The sequence below is a fragment of the Ischnura elegans genome, chromosome 11 (assembly GCF_921293095.1).
Source record: "Ischnura elegans chromosome 11, ioIscEleg1.1, whole genome shotgun sequence".
NCBI classification, from domain to species: domain Eukaryota; kingdom Metazoa; phylum Arthropoda; class Insecta; order Odonata; family Coenagrionidae; genus Ischnura; species Ischnura elegans.
The window spans coordinates 51,294,125-51,316,776 of NC_060256.1; the positions used below are offsets into that span (position 1 = coordinate 51,294,125).

General features: G+C 37.2%; 1 protein-coding gene across 1 annotated transcript in view; it reads right to left on the bottom strand.

Moving 5' to 3' along the window:
- The window catches only part of LOC124167632, a 481,758-nt gene that overhangs the window by 240,017 nt on the left and 219,089 nt on the right, over window positions 1-22,652 (bottom strand). The window contains exons 4-5 of the mRNA XM_046545612.1: window positions 16,334-16,428; window positions 14,922-15,014 (exon numbers count right to left, since the gene is read on the bottom strand). Of these exons, the coding sequence (XP_046401568.1) occupies window positions 14,922-15,014; window positions 16,334-16,428 (188 nt within the window). The remainder of the gene's footprint in view (window positions 1-14,921; window positions 15,015-16,333; window positions 16,429-22,652) is intronic.

Genomic DNA, 22,652 nt, shown 5'->3' on the forward strand with positions numbered 1-22,652 from the left:
TATCATTTTTGGCGACTCGTTAGAGCTTAAGTTTTTACAATTGACAGATGATGACTCAAAGTAGTAAAATAGTAGTAGAAACGCCAAATTGTACAAATATTTCGGGCATCATCATGCCAAATCTGAAGCTTACGGGATAATTTGTTCAACGAAACTTAATAATTTATGCAAAATAACTTTCCCTGAAGTTATACCCACCCATTATGGAGAAAAATCAAATTTAGCATAAAAAAGAATTCGCAATGAATGTCTCGAATATAATCATCCTCGTTAATATAATCATGTCTTGAATATAATATTCTGAAAGAGTTTACGTCCCTAAAAAAGACACCATATTAAACATTCTTAGCTGAGTTTTAATTCATTTTCGCCTCACTTGAGACACTTAAACAGTTATAAAGACCATAAAGTAACAGGACAATTTTATCTAAGAAGTGGGAATATACGTAAACATTTCAAATTACGAGACATAATTTAAGAAATAGAGTTTATGTTCACCCAATTAAACAAAAATAATCGATCTTTAAAAAGCCACTCTTATACACGATAGCCAAGGTTTAAAACTTCCTACCAGAATTTGCTGCCAGAGGAGCTAAAACCAAACATTACGCTAAAATTTAACTTCTCCAATCGATAGCGTAATGGCTATTAACTCAAAAAAGTGTAGAAAATTTCTAAATAATGGATGAAGTATTTTTATTACATTTTCTAGATTTCATTTGGCTCATTTTAAACACTATTGTAAAATTAATTTGAAACTGTAATTGTTTTTATTGTCCTGTTAAATAGAAATAAGCAGCAATAAATTCTGAGTGAGTAGCCTCACCACAGATGTTTCTTAAAGGCTAACTTAAGCTCTCCTTAGACATTGTAAAGCCTTTAAATTATTTTTGAAGTTTATTTTTCTGTTTTGGGAAGTATAAAACTTATTATTTATACACTATAAATTATTTACTTCAGTGACCAATACGTACACGACGGATTATTTACACAAATCCTCTAATACCAAGAATCGACTCAGATAATCCAAAAAAGGGAAATAAAAGTTCCTTAAAATCAATGCCACCTGTATTCCACTTCTTCATAGTTTCTGACATTTCGTCGCACAAGCCCCCTTCCGATCAGCATTCTGTACACGTGTGATTAAAATCGCATTTCTTCTATCGATAGTCATTTCCAAAGGTTTTCTCTTTCTCATCCAACCGGAGGGGATGTCGAAACGATTCATAACATTGTGCCGCTGGGATTCACAGTGGTGTAAACATCGCCCCTATACTCTCGATACGGAGGCGAGCGAATCTCGAATTTGCCCAAGGGAGGTTCTCAAGGTCCAGCTCTGTCCCTTCGGGGTTGTCTCTCTTGTCAGACCCAAGGACTAGAGCAACCAGTCAATACAAGCAATGGCAGGGAAAGTGAAAGAGAAATTCTACTTCGCATCGAAGAAGCACAGCAACAAAAACACTTCACAAGCATCCGGTCACTTTTAAAACACATTAATTTGTAAATAATATTGTTAAATTACTTGGAGATATTGAGAAACCAAGGCGTACTTATGTTTTTTTTAATGCAGTAAGGTATAGTTGTCGACAAAAGAAAGATTCCTGGTGACCAAGAGATACGAATGAGTCTCTGTTCTGTGCTAACATCGAGTGGAAAATAAAATACACTAAAATAAATATTACACTGAAATATATATAAAAGTTGATCTTTTTCGATTTATTTACCAATTTTCTGTACCTAACTCTGCTTACAAAAAATCACTTGTATTCCTAGGATCCTCGAAACCCTCAATTATAAATACTTGTATTGTTTCTGTAATGGTAGTCTCACCACTAATATTTATTAGAGGCTATCCTTCCCATGGATGTAAAAAGGCCTGAAAATTATTTGTGAATAATTTACATGACTTATTCTCTGATTCAATCAAGCACTGACTTGTTCTTGATTTGATCAATGAATTATTCTGATTTATTCCTCTCAAACTTAATTCAATAATATCAAAGAAATTGACTACACTGATGAGTGAATAGCCATTCCGCTATCAGTTTGAGAAGGTTATTTTTAGAAAATTGTTTGTTATAAACCTTGGGTACCATTTACAAGAATATTTTTTCTTAAATTAAATTCACTTAACTTAGCGTAACTATGTAAACTAAAAAGGAGCATCTGCTATTCAACTACTGTTGAAGTATTATAATGGTAAAGGTAGCCTTACATGCAGCATTTCGAAGATGACCCCGGTCAATACTCCCCACCCAACTTGGACTTTTCTTTTTTATTCACAATTATGCACTACCCCATCCTATCAATGAACCCTTATCTATTAGATCCTCTCTACAGCTTATCTAATACAGTTCTCTCTAACAATGTTTTTAGCATCCCTCCTTGTTCAATACTCGCTCATTTCAAACCTTCTATCACCCCACGCATCCTCTAGAAGATTCCTCTCCTCACCCTCCATTTCTAGCACTTCTTCCTTCATGGTGGGTGAGGAGAGTTTACAAAGACTGAATATAGGGTATCACCAAAAGTCTAACTTGACTCCAATTGAAGAAAATATAGAGACAATAACTTAAGTAATGGTCCAGAAAAACTTAAAAGCGGGCTAACTTGGCTTGGATCATTCATTGCTAAAGAAAAGCACGAATTTAGCCTGACAGTTGCAGTAGCAAGAAAGATAGCTCTGTCAGATCGTCATTATACTTTATTTGATCAATTTTTAATTGATAACTAACTATTTAATCAAGCCTCAATTGATTTTTACTACTATTTACATGGTTACTTCATCGGCTAAAGCTGATGCGATTTTATTTAAGAGAAGTGGATAGGCATCTATGATTCACTTTAATCGGTTTTACAATATATAAAAGATCGCAGCTGTGATCAAAGGAATTTTTTACTGATGCATTTTTATTGAATTGATTAAGATTGTTTTGAAGCACAATCCTTTCCCTAAAAACCCTGAGTGTTATTCCCACATAAAAGGTTACGTTATAGAACAGGAATTAAAAAAATAGGCTGGCGTGAGCAAAAATTGAAAAACTCGATACCATAACAGCATTTTCCGCTAGAAAATTTTATAAAAATTCAATGGCCTTCCCCGGATGGATATTTAAGAGAGTGCGATACTAAATATATATTAACTAAGGATGAGTGTTTATTAAGCTCCATTTACGCCGCCAAGCCCCAGGACTCCAGGCGGGAAGTAGGTACACTCCCGGGACAGCCGTTAATGGCGAAACCGCGAATACGTACAGCTTGACCAGCAGGATGGGGAGATTAGACCCCACGGTGTGTAGTAATTACCACTGGGGCAACGGCGGAAGCTGCGTCCAAATTATGATGGAAGTTTAGTTGGGGATGCATGATCCACATTATTTACATGATATGATCCCAAGCTGCAAGGAATTAGCAGCTGATCCTGGGCTCTAATTAAACTTCCATCCAACACAGCAATAAAAAAGTCTGAAATAAGAGAGTCGTGCTGAAAAAAACTAAAGACCACCAAACACGGATGAGAATTCTTTCCAGAAAAAATATACCATAGAAAATTATGATGGTAGCGGGAAATGGATTCAGCTGTAAGGACATCAGGAAGATATTTGCGTTTGTATAGAAAGCGATCATGACCAGGAAGGAGTCTATGAGAGGAACGTTACGCAGGAGTTTAAAGAAAAGGCTGGTGAAAAGTATGATCTGGATTGTAGTGCTATACGGTGCGGAAACATGGACACATAGTAAGGAGGACGGGAGATGACTGAAGGCGTTCGAGATGTGGGTTTTGAGAAGAATTAAGAAAGTAATATGGCTGGAATGAGGATTGGAAAGGGAATCGGGTTGGCGTGGTGGCTAGAGCGTTGGATTGCCACCCTGTGGGCTCGGCTTCAAATACCGGCGGCGGCAGAGAATTTTCGGAGACTGCACGATCCCGGCTTGTATGTTGTGTGAAGGACATTTCAACAGGGATGGCAAACGAAACTAAGCGACAATCAAAACCAGTAAAAGTCCTTAGTTTCGTTCCAAATTGTAGAAACGAAACGAAGTGTATTTAACCCCGGTGAGTCGAAACGAAATCGGAGTCTAAACTACTGCGGGTTTAAACTAAACTAAGACTCTCGGACGAAACGAAACACAGATAATGTTTTGCACTGAAAGACCACGTGCTTCACCTTCGAACGGTTTAGTTTGGACCCCAAAACCGAGTACGAAGTATGGTTGAATGAAGTTGAGGTTCGGCCAACCGTAATTAGATTCATGGGGCACTCATATTTTGACTACAAACAGCAGAACGGTGAAGCAAACTGGCCATTCGATTTTTAAGCTCAATTTTTTGCCCTCTCTACACGTATTTCACACTAGGGTGGTACTTATTTTTCCATTTTTCGAATTTCTTTCGTGACGCCCTCTCATTTGATACCAATTGTTGTAAAAACACATACTGTAAATATTTTTGCAATTGGATAACGGGAAAACGTGCCGCACCGCACTCAAAGTTGAGAAATTTTGGTATTTTCGGCTGTTTTTCGGATATGAAATGCGATAAGAAGGCGCTGGTATTTTTCGTCGCGCTGATTTTCTATGGTAACTAACGATACAATGGACATTTGGCATGCTTCTCCTAACATATTTGTCACACGTAATGGGTTGAAACTATTCCCTCTTTACCCCACTCTGGGATAGAAACTTAACTATGTTTGACGTATGAGCAGTGGAGTTTCGAATAATTTAGTTTCATTCCCGGGAGTAAACTTTCGTCCCGGTTCGAAAATAAACCCCTTGTTGATTTTAATTTAGTGCGGGAACGACACTAAACCCAGGCGTCGTATTTTCGTTTCGCTCCGGGTTCAAACGAAACATTTTCGCTTAGTTTCACTTGCCATCCCTGCATTTCAAGCGCAACACTCCGTCCGTCGGTTGGGACGTCAACCCGTGGTCCCCGTGGCGCCTTTCATAGGCTAGAGCAGGCTAATGCCGACGCCGGGTTTCTCTCCACCCTTCCTTCCATTCCCTTCCCTCATGGCACGAATGGTCTCAACTGTCGGTCACCTCCTCCACATACCATATCAAGAAGAAGGAACAACGATGTGCTGGATATGATGGTAAGGAGTGACAGCTTCTAGACAGAATACGGAGGAAATATAAGTTATGAGTGAAGCGAGTAGGTACTGAGCGGGGAGGGGAAGTTGAAAACTATGTTAAAGGGTAGAATGTTGGATAAGCGATGGAGAGGAAGGAAAAGAATGGGATTCTTATATAGAATGAAAGGGAGTAGATGTTACAGTGAATTGAAGGGTGAAGTCCATAAAGGGAAGGGACACTGGAATAATACTTCGTTAATACTCGATGGGAACCTACTTTAATCGGTAGAATATTTTAGTAATAAATCATTTAAATGACCAACGAAAATTGAAATCCTACCTCACCATACAAGATTTAACACCGGAAAAAAAAATAATGCTACATCAATTGCTTTGGAACGAAAAATACAGGGCTAATGGATAGAGCGTTGGGTTACAGACCGTAGTGCTCAAATCTATGACGGATGGAAAATGATTGTACAAAATTCTAAGGAGAGTCAGGTGGCCCTAGGGAAGGGAAAACCAAAATATGTGATATTCACTCTCCTGTGAGTAATAATAGGGTGAGGCCTACCCACAACTACCCGCACCCTTCTAAGGTTTAAACCACATAGTAATGAAAATGATCTTCAAAGTTTGATCGAGGAAAAATTATCAGATTTATTCGTCTAATGTAATGGACAATTTCCAACTCGCCGATTGTAAAAAATTGCCTTTGTAACTTTAAAAACATTTTTCTAAAAGCACAAAAACGCCCATCATTGATATTAATTGTTTCTATAGGATTAAGATGTCCTTCCTTTGATGTCCGGTCCTTTATTGATTGCTAACAATGCTTCGGACAAGCGGAAGATTAATCCATATCTATTATCAAGCAGTCAACAGAAATTTTTGAGACTGTGGTATTCATCAATTCTTGTTAATGCATTGTGTTATCAGGCCTAAATTATTGTTTCCACGACGTAATAAATTTTTTATCACTTGCCTATGATATAATTGTGTCTAAGGGATCTAGAGATTCTGCCTTCGACGTGGGGTCATTCATAGCTTGGTGATCATGCACAGGACAGACGGCAGATTTATCAAAGGCTCTCATCAAGCAGTTGAGGGAGACGTTTGGGAATATCGCAGTGCCCCTCAGAGGTGAGCAGTGGTGGGACCACTTCGGGTATAGACAGCCAACCCTCCCTTTTATGATTCCACTTCGATGCCCGCATTGCGTGTATTTAAATATTTTTACCAAAATCTATAATTCTTATGGGATTTCTGTAATGTATGCACTCAGCATTGCACCCTATATATTATTACAGTAAGGTCTTTTTCTGAAATTTCCTATATCGATGGCCTAGCTCTAACAACACGTTTCTCAAATTTGACCGGTTTGAGACAGGTATCTTAAACCAAGTGTAATAACATTAAAAAATTAAATACAAGCAAAAATCAACTCTTTGTTTGCAAATGAATGCTTCTTTTTCAGTTTTATGAACTTTTGGTTTGTAATTCCAGTGTATAAGTAAAGCAAATTAATCGTTTTTCTGCTCTCCTGAAAAGTTGCTATTTTTGAGATACGTGTTGTAAGAAATTAGCCATCGATATTCTCCGTTAATACTGCACCTTCCGTGATAAATGAGATATCATTTTAAACTTTGAACCACCGGCTATTGACGAAAAATACAATTTGATCTCAAATTTCACTATTTAACCATTCATTTGGCTTAAAATGTTCGATTTTTCCAATTCGATTATCCAATTTTCCAATGACTCAAGGTACATTGACTCCACACATTTTTTTAAATCTAAACTTAAGAAAAAAGTTTAAAACCCGTAAAATTCATATATAAACCAAATAAACATAAAATAAGCAGGAAAAATATTAAAAATAAAATGTAAGAAGTATGAAGAATATAAAGCCTTCTCTAAAAGAGACACCGTGTGTAAGGAACTTATAAGGCAAAGTATGTAAAAAAAAACAGCAACATGTTATTCAGTAACGGACGTCATGATTGTTCTTACCGGTATCAAATACTATTGCCTGTATTTTATCAATATGGTTTGTAATTTTTTGCCAGAAAACAAATATGAAGAAAGTACTTTAAGATACAACTTATTTTCTATTTAAAACCCATCTACACCACTTCAAGACTGAATATCAGTCACACGGTGCATACTAATGAATTCAAATACATTCACATGAATGGCTGCAGCGTAACGCATATGAATGCTTGAACTTAAATGCTCTGGAAATTTTCCTTTTTTCCTATCGTGAGCGGCAATCATGATTTTTTATGAATCAGCCTAGTTTCCACACATTAGCATCTTAGCTTTAAATCGAATTGATTGTAGCGGCTGACACTTAATGGAACTCAAATATTACAGAGAAGTGATTAAAGTTAGCAAAATTCAACTCAATATCATAGGTAATAAATCACGGTTTCCGTAAGTGCACAAAAAACAGCCATAAAATTACTGGAGACATGCAATTACATACAAAAATCGAGAGAGACTCGGGAAAATGAGTTTCGAATTTTGTGGGCTACATGCATGGTATGGCCTGGTAATAATAATAATATTAATAATAATAAAATGCCTTTATTCGGGCGAGGTTGAGACTGAAAAATCCCCTCTTCCACCTAACCCCTCGATAACGTCAATGCAAGCATATTAAAAATGGTAGACAAACGTTTACAATACAAAGTATATACAATATACACTGTGAAATGTCAAAAAATATAAACAACTATATGTGAAATTTTTGTGTAAAAAAGATTTAAGTTTGTGGGAAAAAACATGAGGATAAGGGTGTAATATCCTTCAGCGAAAAAACCCACTGCAGGAAAACGCCCACACAAGAAGGTATTGGTATTGCATATGGAGGAGGCGAAGAGGCCGATACTTAGAAAAAGAATTAAAGTTAGCAAAATTCCACCATATTCTATCCATAATTAGCTCATTTTTGCAATGTTTACTTAATCTTCTGCGATTATATTTTAGTTTTTGAAGCATCGTTTAATCAGGAGCCTTTTTAATGACTGTAAATGTGCCCGTGGGAATCCGATATACAGCCTTTGACCTGCGCTCACTCATATCTCGCCGATCATGAATTGGACAAGCGGCAGATTTATCAGTCGCCATCATCGAGCAGTTAACGGAAACGTTCGGGCATATCGCAGGGCTCCTCAAAGGTCAGCCGTGTTGGGACCACTTCGGGTCCAGACAGTAAGCCCTCCCTCATGAGATTCCAGTTCGATGCTCGCGATGCGTATATATAGATCGGGTCGAATCCCAATGGGACGCCGTTCATTGTGGTGCGAAAGGAGTGCCCAGTGGGAATTGCATGATGGGAAGGGAGAGGAGGGGGGGCTGCGGAAGAGGAGACTATCTGTCGGCTTGATTCCTTCGTGACAACGGTTTCGCGAATGCTAGGTCGGAAACGCTTCGCTGGGTAATTGGGCGGTGGGAGTATGGGGGAGGATATCCCGCGTTACATTGTCTCCTGTCAAGCGAACTGGTTGGTCTGAAGGGTGTGGTTTGGGGATACAAGCGGCAGTGTGGGTTTATCTCAATCTGAGGCTCCATATCTGAAGGTCTAACCCTTTCGCGTGTGCTTTAGGGAGAACTTTAAGGGCGAAGGGTTTGTATCGGACGGTTCCGAATAGCATTGTTATGGTCCCGCGATCGGCAAAACTTGTCCAGTGTGTTTTGTTGAGACAAAACTATCTGTGACAAAACCGTTCTTCTGTGAAAAAAGCAACAGAGACAACAACTTGTGATAATAATCAAAACATTGCAGATCAGTTCTCACACCTAAACAACTACATTGATAAATGGCAGGCGTAATAAATACAAAATAAATAAAAATGTATGATAATAATATCAATAAATAAGAGCCGCTTAAGTAATAATAATAATACTTTTAAAAATTAAAATAATAATAATAAATGAAAAAATGACAAAAAATAATAATAAAGAACTCGTTCAATTGTATTTGGCTCAACTATGTGGAAGTTAATAATCGAAAATGAAAAGGAAACTTCGTTCATTCCCACTAATTTATTTTGTCCGTACAACATGTTTTGAACCATAGAGGTCATTATCAAGTACTTATCAGGTACTTGATAATGACATCTATGGCACGAAACATGTCGTACAGACGAAATAAATCAGTGGAAATCAACGAAGTCTCCTTTTCATAATAAAGAACTACAACGAATTTAGCCAGGACCTTTCGTAATCACGAGCTAAGTTTTCTACATTAATTAAAGTCACGATCTTTGCTAAGAAATTACATAACTTTAGCAATATATAGAGATATCAACATTAGGTAAAGTCACGTTCTTACAATGTACAATACAAGCCAGAGATAAATGAGGCTATCATACTGCCGAATTTTTATGACTTATCGCCAAGCAGCTTTGCATTAATTTTAGAAGCGTGAATCATTCTCAAATTTGATGGAATAATTTGTCTTGTCAAGACAAAACTTTCTGTGACCCAACCGTTCCATTGTGAATGACCTTTAAGGATATTGGTTCGATAAACGAAGTCTTTACCATTATCATGAAATTTCAAGGGCTACCCACTGCTAGCTAGGTATATATCGCAATGCGACGCCCATAAAAGATAGCCTTTCCGCGGTATAAAATAATAGGGTGGTTTCCTATTATTTTTTTATTGCCCAAATCGAAAGATTATTAGTCGTGAAATACGTACGTACTCCTGGAGTACGTATTTCACGATTTTAGATTTTTAAATGACGATATCTATTTTTAGCGATTAAATGAAAAGTGAAAATTTTCAAGCGCGCGAAAACGCGACGCGTAAGTAGGAATGATGGGAAATAGTCCGTGTGACGCATTTCTGGTTCCCCCTCCCGCCTTGTGAAGTGACCTTGGGCGAGGCTCTAAGCGCTAATACGACGCAGAATGCTAACGGGTAGCTGAGTACCATGCTATCTGGTAGCGCTTGGCTTAAAAAAGGTTTATTAATGCCTTATCAAACGAAGAAAACTTTCCGACCTTAGCCAGTTTTAATAGGTGATTATTAAGACATGTTTCCCTGAGCTCTGTGCCTCACGCATGCATTGGTAACCTCAGACGATGTAAAACTCCTATCCTCTCGTGTAGAAACTAGGTCCTTGTGACGTCACGTGGAGTGGCATCGCGTGGGCGCCAATCTGGCCTTTTTCAAATGAGGATAAAATTTGACCCTTGCCATTCGTCTAAACCGGTATTTCTAAAACCAAATAATTTGTGTATTATGAATACACTAATGGTGGGTAACGAATCGCAATCAATGCCTTTAGTTTTCTTTGATGAAGGAAACTACCCTATTCTCACGAGTTAAATTAATTATACCTATCGAATTTATTCAGGACCTGTCGTAATAACGACACATGTTATCAACCCTAATTTAAGCCGCGTCCTTCGCTCATAAATTACGTAATTTCAGCAATGAATACCCGAAACCCATATAAGGCTCAATAGAAAGTTCTTCCAAACGATATTTGCCAAAATTACTAGCCAAGTTAATATTATAAATACCAACAGTCCACACTAAACAGAGAGGTTTTTTTTTACCACTTATAACCATATTGGACTAGTCAGACCGATGCCTAGTTTCTATTGGTTTACTCTATAATGCTTATAATATTATCACATGTTCCGTGAATTGTCATAATATTTTAAAGGATCTTTGGTAATAACGAAACGTACAGTGAAACCTCGATTTTACATTCCCCCATTTTACATTTTCCCTGATTTTGCACACTTTTTATCAGGTCCCAAACAATGCCACCTTTCATAAATGATACTCTATTTTACAATTCCCTCAATTTTGCACTTCATGTAAGTGGTCCATTCAAAAGTGTAAAATAGAGGTTTCACTGTAGTTACGTAGAAATCATAGGTAAGAATGTCGGGATTTTTACTTTAATATCACGAAACTTCAACAAAAAATACGAAATAAAACACATATCACAGTTTTTCCAAGTTCGATTTTACAAAATGACCATCTATCAATAATAATTAGGGACCCTGGAAACCAAGGGGTAAAAGTGCAATTTAATAATATGGGAGATAAGTGCGGATAATGTTTTGTGGGGTACACGATATTGTTGTGGCAAAGGAATTCAAGAAAAACTGATAAATATATTTATAAAGATTCAGTGATTCACCTGTATCCCTTCGACGCAAGAATATCGTGTATGTAACCAACCATTATGAGACCATATGCGTAAAATTATAATTATTGACCAAAAATAACGTAATTTAAGCAACAAATACTGAAGAAAACATGTAATACACAATAAAGATTTTACTTAGAATTTAATTGGGTAAACAGAGAGATTTTCAAGCACGTATTACCGAAGTAAACCAGTAAAACCGATGCCAGGGTTCCATTTGACAGCTATCTTTATGATAATTATAATGTGTTCAATAAATTATCATGAATTTCTGTGGGATCTTATAAAAATAACGATACCACTTATCAACCATGACAAATGTCGTGTTTTTTACTTAGCAGCCACTTTATTATAGTAACAAATTTTAACAAAGCATAATAAATAATAATTCCGGCCTACATTTCGCAAAATGGCCATCCAGCAAGAATAAATTGCTTCGATGGCGGTAGAGTAACATCCTTGACTGCTAAACCGAAGGTCACGGGTTCGAATATCGCCAGGTAGGTGGCCTCAAACAAGGACATAGGTGAAATTTCTAAAACTTGAGAACAATGCTCAGAACTGGAGTAAAGTATTGTATACAAAAGGATTGTATATAAAGATAGTATATTACACTAATCGTGTAAACTCGACGCAATATCTGTGTTCTTTCCCATTGGCTCCAAATCCACGCCCACTCTGAGTCTCTTCTGATTGGTTGGCCGACCTGCTAGACACGCTCACTATGAGATCCCCAAACAACCTAAATGTGTCAATCCATTTTCTACCACTGTCAATTCCAGACGCCGGGAGGGTGAGATAGCATCCCAACTCCGCGTAAAGGTTTATCCAAACCTGCTTGTTCACGTGCTTCCAAGCATCTAATCTCGCATCTCCATCCGACCGTTAAGTGGCGATGGACCGCTGCCGGGCAGGAAGGGTAGGCGTGACCGACAATGTTTGCCCCTCTCGGATGGTCCCCCAGGAAACCATCTACCCTATAGGCCGGTGTCATATTTCCAGTTTCGCAAGGGTCAAAGCGTTTAAATCGAGCAGGAATCTATCTATTCGTGGTCGGCAACGGGAAGTGTAGATTCGGACTGTTTGGTTGGCGATGATCAAAGCGAGGAGAGTTTACCACAGGTTTACGCTGCATGCTTTGCCTGTACATTGCCTCAGCCTGGGGTTTCCATAGAACAACAAACTATTTACCCTAAAAAAAGGCCAAGATGGTAGACTACTTAAAATGACCCCATATGGCAATGTAGACATTTTATAACCAGCGCGCCACATCGTGACATATTAATGACGCCAAGTCATGACATATTTACACTCTCTAACCTGCTGCTTCAGGGAGAAATCAAATTTCAAGATTTTTCATTTTGAAAATTAGAAAATTTTTGCTCTTAATCACATTTACCGTGGCAAATAAATTTTCTTCATTACAATTTACACCACAAAATTATACGTGGTTCAAATAATTCCAAAATAGAACTGAAAATTTATACATTTTTAATGTTACTCAGAAGCAACACTGGGTTACAATGGGTTAATACTGCTCCCTAGGGGCTATCCTCACGGGATTTTAAGCGTTAGTGAAGCGTTGCGTTAAATTACTGCAAGAACGGGGCAAGCTTACGCAACAGATTAGGACCTAAAACGATTTTTTACGGTTAAAAACACAATGAGATCAACAACTGAATGAATAAAATTTTGACTTTACAAACTGCTCCATAAGACGACAATGTCTATAATTTCCAAAAGTAAAACATAAGAATAAGAACATTCATTTTAAAAAATCCGTGTATACGTGCCCAGGTCTATCCTATGAAGATTAAATGATGAAAATGTCTTTCTAAGAAGCCATTAAATACTTATTTTTGTAGGTATATTGAATTTGCTTCTTAATTCATAAGTCAAAAATTATTAAAATCACTACAGCCGCTCTTGATTTATAATTGGTATAACTATACTGCTCATTGATTATAAGGTGGTACGAAGTTCACCAGGTCAGCAAATGTTAAATAAATGGCTTTCATTTAATGAAAATGGAGGGGGCGACATACCGCAAAAATGTTTTTAATCACCATGACAATCACCCCCGAAGTTTTTCATGAAAAATCCTGTGTTGCTACCTGTTTTCTTTGAACTGCTTTCTCAAGGATGCCATATCATTTCCAAGGCCATGAGATCTGCATGGCTGCTCTACGAATGATTATAATTATCTCAAAATGATTCTCCATCCTAGATACCACACCATTTCCCTTGCATCGGGACATTCTTCACGGAGTAAAAGCTTTGGATTACAAAGTAATAACCTTCCAACAAGCAGCAGCTTGTCCTTGCACGCATTTCAGTAAGATAAAAGGCTTACAATTCAATTGTCAGAAGGTACTTACAACTGCAACACACGTGGAAAAAGGACAGGGTTTTCCAATGCACCATGATGTGATACGCACTCACTGTGATAAGGTGCTTTAAGAGATCATCTGACAACAATAGCTACCCATATAATTGAAACTTCATCGGAAAATGAGCTGATAAATATGATTCAATAATCATGTTTCAACAATCAAGTTGCGCACGAAGCAATAGGAAAAATCTTGCAAATATGAAGAACTCATTCAAATAATACAAATATTAGCTCACATCTGTATTTTATGTTAGGAAAATGGTATTATTTTCGCAAAAATCAAAGCGTTATATCGGATATATCAAAAGAGCAAGTAAAAGTCCATAAGTTGGGTAACATTTTAATGCACGACATTAAAATTCATTACGTGAGGGAGAATGACATATACCCATTAGCAAATAATAATTCAACTTTAAAAATATGCAGTACGAAATAAAAATTTTGTCGCTTGTAATAAATGGCTCGTTGCCATCGAAATTGAACCAGTCTTGAGCTAGTGCCTCAACCTCTTTCAGTTAAGCAATGAACTCATATGTAAATTGCACAATTTACATTTCTGAGGGGAACTTCCTGATATAGGAAGTTAAAATATCGCGACGCTCGAATGTAATGAGGCTGACATGCAAGATACGTACCGAAAATACAAGCAAAATCGTTTTCGTCGTGCTGGCTTACTACGAACAAGATTGGGCAAAAAAACTTACCTGCTCGATGGTGATATTTACCCAGTTATAAAAATATAGGCTTATATCGGGGTTAAACAACCGAAATTTTTACTGTCGCGTAGTGTTAATCACCACTTATAGAGTCTGCAGCTTAAATTTGTGGGAACATTCAGAATGCGAATTTAATTACAAATTCCCATGGAGATGAAATCATTGTCAGGAAGGTCATTTTGGTAATAACCGATGACGTTTATCAAATTTACCATTATAATGAAAACGCAATTTAAATTTTTTTCAATAGATTAAATAGTTTTGCAACAAGTGAGGGCTATTAACATATTGCTCGTCAGATATTTAATGCTATGCGTAACATGCATTAATACGTACAAGAATTCATAACATACACGAGTAAAACTAAAAGAATAATCGTATATATTTTCATCATGCATATTACACATAACGGCATAATATGATACGAAGTACAGAAAAAAATGCACTAAAAAATGGTGAAAATTTGGAAAAAAATTGGAAACTTAACATGTCTTACAGGATATATATAAAATACGAAACATTGAAAATTTAAAACTAGAGACTTTAGTACGAACCAGTGGCAGGCTTGGATCCTCTGGGGCAGTTGCACACTGACTCATGTCTTCCGTCGAAAGGACACTGGCCACTGCATTCAGCCTCCAAGCAGTCTGCGCAAAAAAATGAAATAATCACTAACTTACATTCCATCCATAAAATCACGTGAATATAATGGAGGGTTTAACATGAAAGTTTATTAGAATAAATAGTTGCATATGCCATTCACCGCAATTAAAAAAAAAAACATTTTCCACTAATAAATGCTTTCATTTAGCAGTGGAAGTACCTAATTAACCCAATATTAATGAACCTTGTAGAAAGGTGCTCTCAATTTTAATCGATCCAAACTGTAATAAAAATTACAAAATAAACTATAAATCCGATCCAAACAATAATATACCACTCTTCTAAGACTATTTTCCACGCGTAGGTATCTAAAGGACACCAAAATTTAAGAAAAGTACTCGTATTCACTCTAACTTTACGGAAGTAGCAGATATCCGATTGTATGACTGAATATTTACATGAAATTCACTAGATGATGTCGTACAGATGAATCAGGGCAAGAATTGACCAATGAGGTAATTTGGATTTAAATTAAGCAAAGAATCAATCATGGGTTAAAATTTTTATTCAGAAATTATTCCAACCATTTACCCTTCAGAAATAACTATTTCTTTTTAATGATTAGGCATGTTTGACACATAAACGTTATGATTTATTAGTGGAATTACCTGCTCAACTAAAGATAAGTGATGCCCAAAGACCATTGATCTGATGTTAACCGATCTTAAATGCGATTGAAATCTATTTAAAAATAAATATGTAACCGTTCCGAACTATAATATTATGCTGTTCTAAGTTTATTTTCCACGCGTATCTATAAGGCACTAAAATTTAACGAAAGTACTCGTTTTCGTTTTAACTTAGAGGAAGTAAAAGATATTCAATAGTAGCTAAGAAAATTTACTTAAAATTCACAAGGCGATAGCGTGTAGCAGAATCAGGAAAGGAATTGACCAATAACGAGGAATGGGCGTAAATAAAGCTAAGTTTAAATCATGATATAATTATTTAAACCGTGGAGAAATTATTCAAAACATTTAATGAATATTCTCAAAAAAATATTTCTTGTTCACTCTGATGCATGCTTTCCATTAGAAATTTGGGGAACATGACATTTTTCCACCATAAAACATGCGCGAGGCGTTCAATGCGAAATCTTGCCATCTCCGCTACTCGGAATAGATGAAATTCCTCCTTCGAAGCTAGCGGGGGAAAAAAAACTTTTGATGCAGCACGGGACGAGATAAAGCCTATCTGAAACGCGATGCGCGTACAAAGCTCCGGAGAATGCAGGACGAATATGAAAAGCAGCACGAGATTAGGGACGATCCCATAAATTCCGGCTGAAACAGTGGAGACTCACCAGTGTGGTTGCCGTCGTAGGCGACTCTGTTTTGACACAGCGGACCGACGAAGCCTTTTGGACACTCGCAACGGATCGCAGTGGAGCCGATATGCCTGGAAAAAGAAAAGCCAAGTTGGAATTAAAATTCACGGAAAACAAGGAGCTATTACTCCTGAAAAAAACAAAACAAATTCATTTACTTAGTATGAAATCCGAGAATATTCACGAATATCCTTTACAATCAATTAAAAAAATTGATTTAATCCAGTGGCGTAGCCAGGAATTCCGTTCGGGAAGGGGGGGGGGGGGGCGGTCCAAAACCAGGGGGGAAAATATTTGAGAAAAAGGGTAGACTAAGTAGATGGTTTAAAAGTAATTTTAACACATTAAATAATCGAAAAACTTCATTTGTTAAAGCAATATTTTGTAAATTCATGATTTAACAATATTTTGTTTTCTTTTATGAAGGAAAATAATTGTGTTTATATTTCGGGGGTTCCGGACCCCCCGGAGTTCCCCAGGCTACGCTACTGAATCAATCATAAAATTGAAACAAAAAACAGGACAATGTGGCAATACATGAACAGAGATACAGTTTGGCATTCGCACCACTAGTGGACTTTTTTTATTCTGTGGCCAAAAGAGGGCAGTGAGAGATTTGCGCCCTTTTCCCGATACTTGTCTGTAAATTTTTGTTTACCGACGTTATCCCCGGTTCATGAGGCAACGAACCTTTCAGTCGCTGTCACACCATGCTCCAGTCAGCATTAAATCTTTAAGCCACCCAACTAGAGCTGAATAGAGAGAACCTTTGGGTCGAGTTGCTCATTGCTCTGAGTCATGTCTTTATACACAGTCCACTATGTGCTAATCATTTAATACCCGGCGAATATCTAGCTCCCTCAAGTTCCGGCCCATTGTGGACGGAAAGAGAGACAAGTACATTGTCATATACCCTCTAACATAAAATACTCATTCACTGAGGCAGTTTATACTTGGAGGAGCAAAGAATGCCTGGAATATCGAAATAAATCTGCTAATGGTGATTGCGATTTATGAGATGGATGATAATATGTCCTCGCAAAGAGTGTTAGGGTAATAAGATACAAACTGACGAGATAATTTTCCACGCTTATGGATTAAATCAACCATTTTCAAAGCTTATACTTAATATTGAAGAGCTTCTTGAATTAAGAATTAATTAATTGGTGGGAGTTGTAGGTGGGATCAATTTAGAAGTAAAAATAGGGGTTTAGGTTGGATATTCATTTACGTGGCAGAGGTCTGATCAAGGTCATCGGGAATGGTTCTTAGGGGAAATGGACTCTCACCGCAAGAATAACTGAGCTCATAGTTGGCTCCACCTCATTAACCAGATTTTCTCCATAAAAATTACAATAAACTCCCATTTCAAAATTGTTTCACACATTATGGAAAGCCCGACAGCTTACGATATCAAATTTAGATTGGAAGGTTTTGAATGAAAACCGCTTCGCGCCATGGTACGTCAGACGAGCATGGGTGCTACGTCACAGTCGTTTTTGATTCCTCCATAATGATTCGAAAAAAATGCAACTTCAACGGTTTGTATTACCTGAATCTACTCTCGGACCTCAATTTGACAAAATGACCTACGGATGTGTGCCCTGTGACGCACATGGAGATTTGTCCCAACGACGTTTCGTGTTCCGTGACTGGACACTTATTCATGGAAAACGATATCACTTGGCGATTTTGAATAATTATTTACGTAAGGCGAGTTGAATAGAGTTGGAAGTAGTTAGGAATGGGAGGTGGAGGTGGAGAAATATTACTGATGAAAATGTTCCATGAGTTGCTTATTTTCAATGATGTAACACAACTGAAATCTGTTAGTATATTTATCCACATGCCTTTACAGAAGCGTTTATGTTAATAACAGTAAGGTAAAGAAGACACAAGGATTGACTCTCTTAAAATAAGTTTCTCTGATAAATCACCCCTGATTCACTTTATTTCGAATTTAAACATAAATAATAACAATTTTATTATAAACATAACAATACTTTTGGCTAAATCAAAAGATTTTAATATTGTTGTCGCATGTAATGATAAATAATAATCTGATTGAAAACATAATTTATAATTAAATTTTGATTTTACAACAAAACTAATTGTAACTCTGTGGCACAGAAGTTAAAAAAATAACTCCACCATTTTTGCAATTGAGGAGTGGAAATATTTTTACTGCTCAAAATGTTTTTAATACTGTTTACCACACGATTTTTTATATTTTTTGTGATATCGTTCATACTGACTAACCACATAATTTTCAATTTCGTAAGAATAAGCCCCGAGGAAGAAAATAACGTGTTCTAAACGTTGGCGAACTGAAGTATTTTATTTACCGACTCACACCTTCAAGAAATTATCTGCTTTTAGATACCTAGAGGTCAAGACGACCTAAGCATTTATTAAAAAATTAAAATGTAATAATATTAAAATCAATAATACTTTGAGCTGGTTGCTAAACTTTATATAACTGTTATAATTATATTAACATTTAAAAGTGTAAATTTATTTTTCATTACTTCTTTTTTATTTTTACAATTATTGAGACTATAAATTATCTTCTTATTTTTATCAATTTATTCGTCAAAATTATTTTATATTAGGGCTTCAATTATCTTATATTTTGTGGTAATTATTCTTTTCTTCAGCCACCAAAAAAATTACGGCAAAAATTACGGAAAAAATTGACAAACTTATAACATTTTTGAGTATTTTTTTACCATACAATTAATTTTTATTTTAGTCAATGTTGTTTTACACAATGTTGTTGTCTGACGAATCTAAAAAATAGAACGATACGTTCGAGAAAAATGCATGAATAATCCTTTACACTAAACATTAATAACCCATCATCTTCGGTTAAAATGAGAGGGGCCTTACAACTGCATCATAGTTTTAAACTAGGGAAAAATTGTTCGTCCAATAAAATGAAATGTCTAATTTAAAGCCCTTTCTGATCAAAGCGCCAATAAGCATTCGTGACTAGGGTAGTGCGTAGCTACGCGCTGACTATATCCCCTTCCAGAGTGACACTTTACAAATTAGCCGCGATTAAGAGCTTCATGACGAAAGCCAGGACCAGGAATAAAAAATCAAATCCTTCGCGCACGGGAATAAATTGAATTTGACTCCGCGTACCACCGCGCTTTGTTGAAGGAGGACGTGAGTGACTGACGTAGTGAGTGACACAAGAAGTGAGAACGGACAGTCCTGGCTGAGTTGACCATTCGTAGGGGGTTGGAGGGGGGTGAGAAATTCGGTTTTGGAAGTAATTGAAAGCTAATGGAGCGCCAAAAAGACAAGAAGGGATTCCGCGAGAGAGCTTCGCATTAGCATAGCACACAGACAGCGTGGAACAAATGGAATGACGGGACATGAGAGACAGATGGCAAGACGAGGAAATAGACTCCCAAAAAGAGAAAGGAGCGGGAAGAATATGTGAATGTCGCTGGCATGCAGGTGAAAGGCAGAAAGGGAGAAAATATACACAACTCAATCCATCATATGATAAATAATATGTATTGAAATATTCTATTTTCCATGAGCGATTCTCACGGAATTGAGCTTTTGTTTTGCCAAGAGCTATGCTTTCTATACTAAATAAAATTCCATCTGTATTACCGACTAACATATATACGTATATACATATGTATATACATTTGGTGGTAATACAGATGATAATTTATACTTACCTCTGCTATGCCCATAGCGAGCCAATAAAACATTCCTTAGATTCATGTCTATTTGCATGAAATCATGAGAAGATTATACTTTGAAATAATCATGAGAAAACCTAAATGGCATTTCTCATAATTATTTAAAAAGGATAAATTATAAATCGTAATCATGAAGCATAAATCATAAATCTTCTCAATGTCTTTCATCGACCCGAAATCCCGAAATCGTCTTTAGGATAGAAGTGTAGTTAGATGCAGAATGGGCCTATATTAAATGGTCGCATATATAATAGTTGCGGTCGCTTTTCAGTAGAGTTTATTCTGATTAGCGGAAGTCTGGGTTTTGAGGGTGGATTCTGGAAAAAGACTCTTCCAAGCGTGTGAGACAAGGCAGTTTTCCTTTTACCTAAGTTTTTTTGCATTTTGACAAATTCTATAGTTTTTTGGATCATCGTTCTCCGTATATTTAATGGTTTTCCTGGAGAATATAAACAATTATGCATAGCAACCACAAAAAAATCCGAACTCTCACCCTGTATTTCAATAAAAATGACTTACATTTCGACCACTGTATAGAGCCGTATGCATGCATCTTGCATTGAAACGAATGAGTTCTGGACTGATTTTTTTTCTCCAATCGCATTAATGCACGGAGGTCTTCACATGATTAGACAGCCATGAGACCATCCACATCTGAAGCCACAGAAAAGAGGCAATACGAGGCATAAGTACTCATGGGGTCATTATACTCTCGGCTCCAAAGCCTTGATTATGGCATTTTTAAGGATTCGCGAGCCCTCAATAAGGCCTGTGCTCTCGTTTGCACGAGTGGAGTTACACGGAATAGGATTAAGAACTCCACGGAATCACCAATACTTCCATCATCACAAAAGACAGATTACCAATAACATCGAGCAAGGCAGAAAATGTACATCTTTTAAGCGCAAAGGAATTAAATTCACTTTTGTGAACATCGTGCACTACCGTTATAATGAGATGTTACATTTTCAATAACAACTATTCGATAATACGATAGAAAACAAACTTTTCCTATCGTGTGATGAAAGAACTAAGTACAGATAATATCTTTAAAACAAGTCGCTTGGAACACTTAAGGCTGCGTATGGTATGGTATTTTCGAGTAGGCGACAGACAGCTGAGGTCATTTGAGCCACGAGGAAAGGGTTTAGAAGGAAAGGTGGAGAGAAACCCGGCGTCAACATTAGCCTGCTATTAACGGAAGGCACCAAGGGGACCACGGCTTCACCTACCATCCGACTTGAATTGTCCTCCACGCTATGATCTCTGAAAATTCTCGGGCGGAATTTGAACCCGAGTCCACGGTGTGGAAAGCCGACGCTCTAGCTACCACACCAACGTGATCCCTACAAAGGTTGCATGCTAGGCTTAAATTGTGTGAGCAGATTCATTTCTTAATCAATTTAAAATAGATACTACACAGAGTGAAAGCGAGAACATTATGTTATAAAAATGTTACAATAAGTCCGACAGATATTCTATGATGAGAGAAATGTTTTGCCAAAAATATTAATTAGTTTTCTCTTGAAAAATAAATTACTGCAATAAATGTTCTGCCGCAGTAATATCACTTTTTTTAAGTGTGTTTGGGCGGTACATCTACAGGTAAATCTAACTCGCTCGACTAGCGTAGGAATTTATCTCAGTGCTTTCTAAGATGAAAAGTTTACGTATTTTAGGCACAGACAATTATTAACTTAGGTCTACTTTACTAAACCTCATAATTCCAACGGGATGGACTATTTATTTTAATGAGCAATACTTGAAAAATGAGAAGAAATAACCAGGCGAGCGGGGAAAGATAGAATTTGTTGACGTCTTTGGAGTTCAGGTTCAGTAGCTCGTTCTGAGAGAACGGCTCAGTGAGGGAAGAAATTGTTCACGAGAGGGAAAGAAAAACAGTGAAACACGTGAAGCATATGCGCGAGGTCGTGGAGCAGGTTATAAGCTGGAGTCCCTGAGGTCATCAACTTATATGCGAAATGGCTAAGGCCATCAACTTTTATAGAAACAAAATAAAACAAAAATAGCTAGAAAAAGGCAATGAAGAGTTGGAGAAACGGAGAATTGTTTTAAAACCCTATCAAAAATTAAGTGAAAATAGGAATTGCGCAAGAGGATAAGGCAAAGTTTTAAACGAGAGCATCGTCACGAAAAACAGACTGTTTGAGTAGGAGTGATGTATCCTCTTAAAGCCACGACCCCTTCCCATTAGCGAGACTAACCTAGAAACGTTCGGTCGTTACCGAATTTAAACGGAAAGGATTCGCGGGTCCTGCGTTTAAATCGGTCCGAGGAAAGGTTCGTTTTTCTTCCCACGAGTCCGGAACGGTTAAAGCTCCCAAAGGGACAGGGTGACTAAGGCCAGTCCCAACATTTGGTAGGGGGATACTTAGATAGCCTTGGGCAAAATGTAGGCCGGAAAAACAAAGTGGGAGGCGGGGACTAAGATGGATAAAGGCCAGAGTGCATTTGGGAGGCTAAGTTAAAAACTGTCAGGGGCATCTGGAAACTCAACCCACGGTCACACTCATTTACAACGGAGACGTGCTTCGGAGAGATCAAGGTTG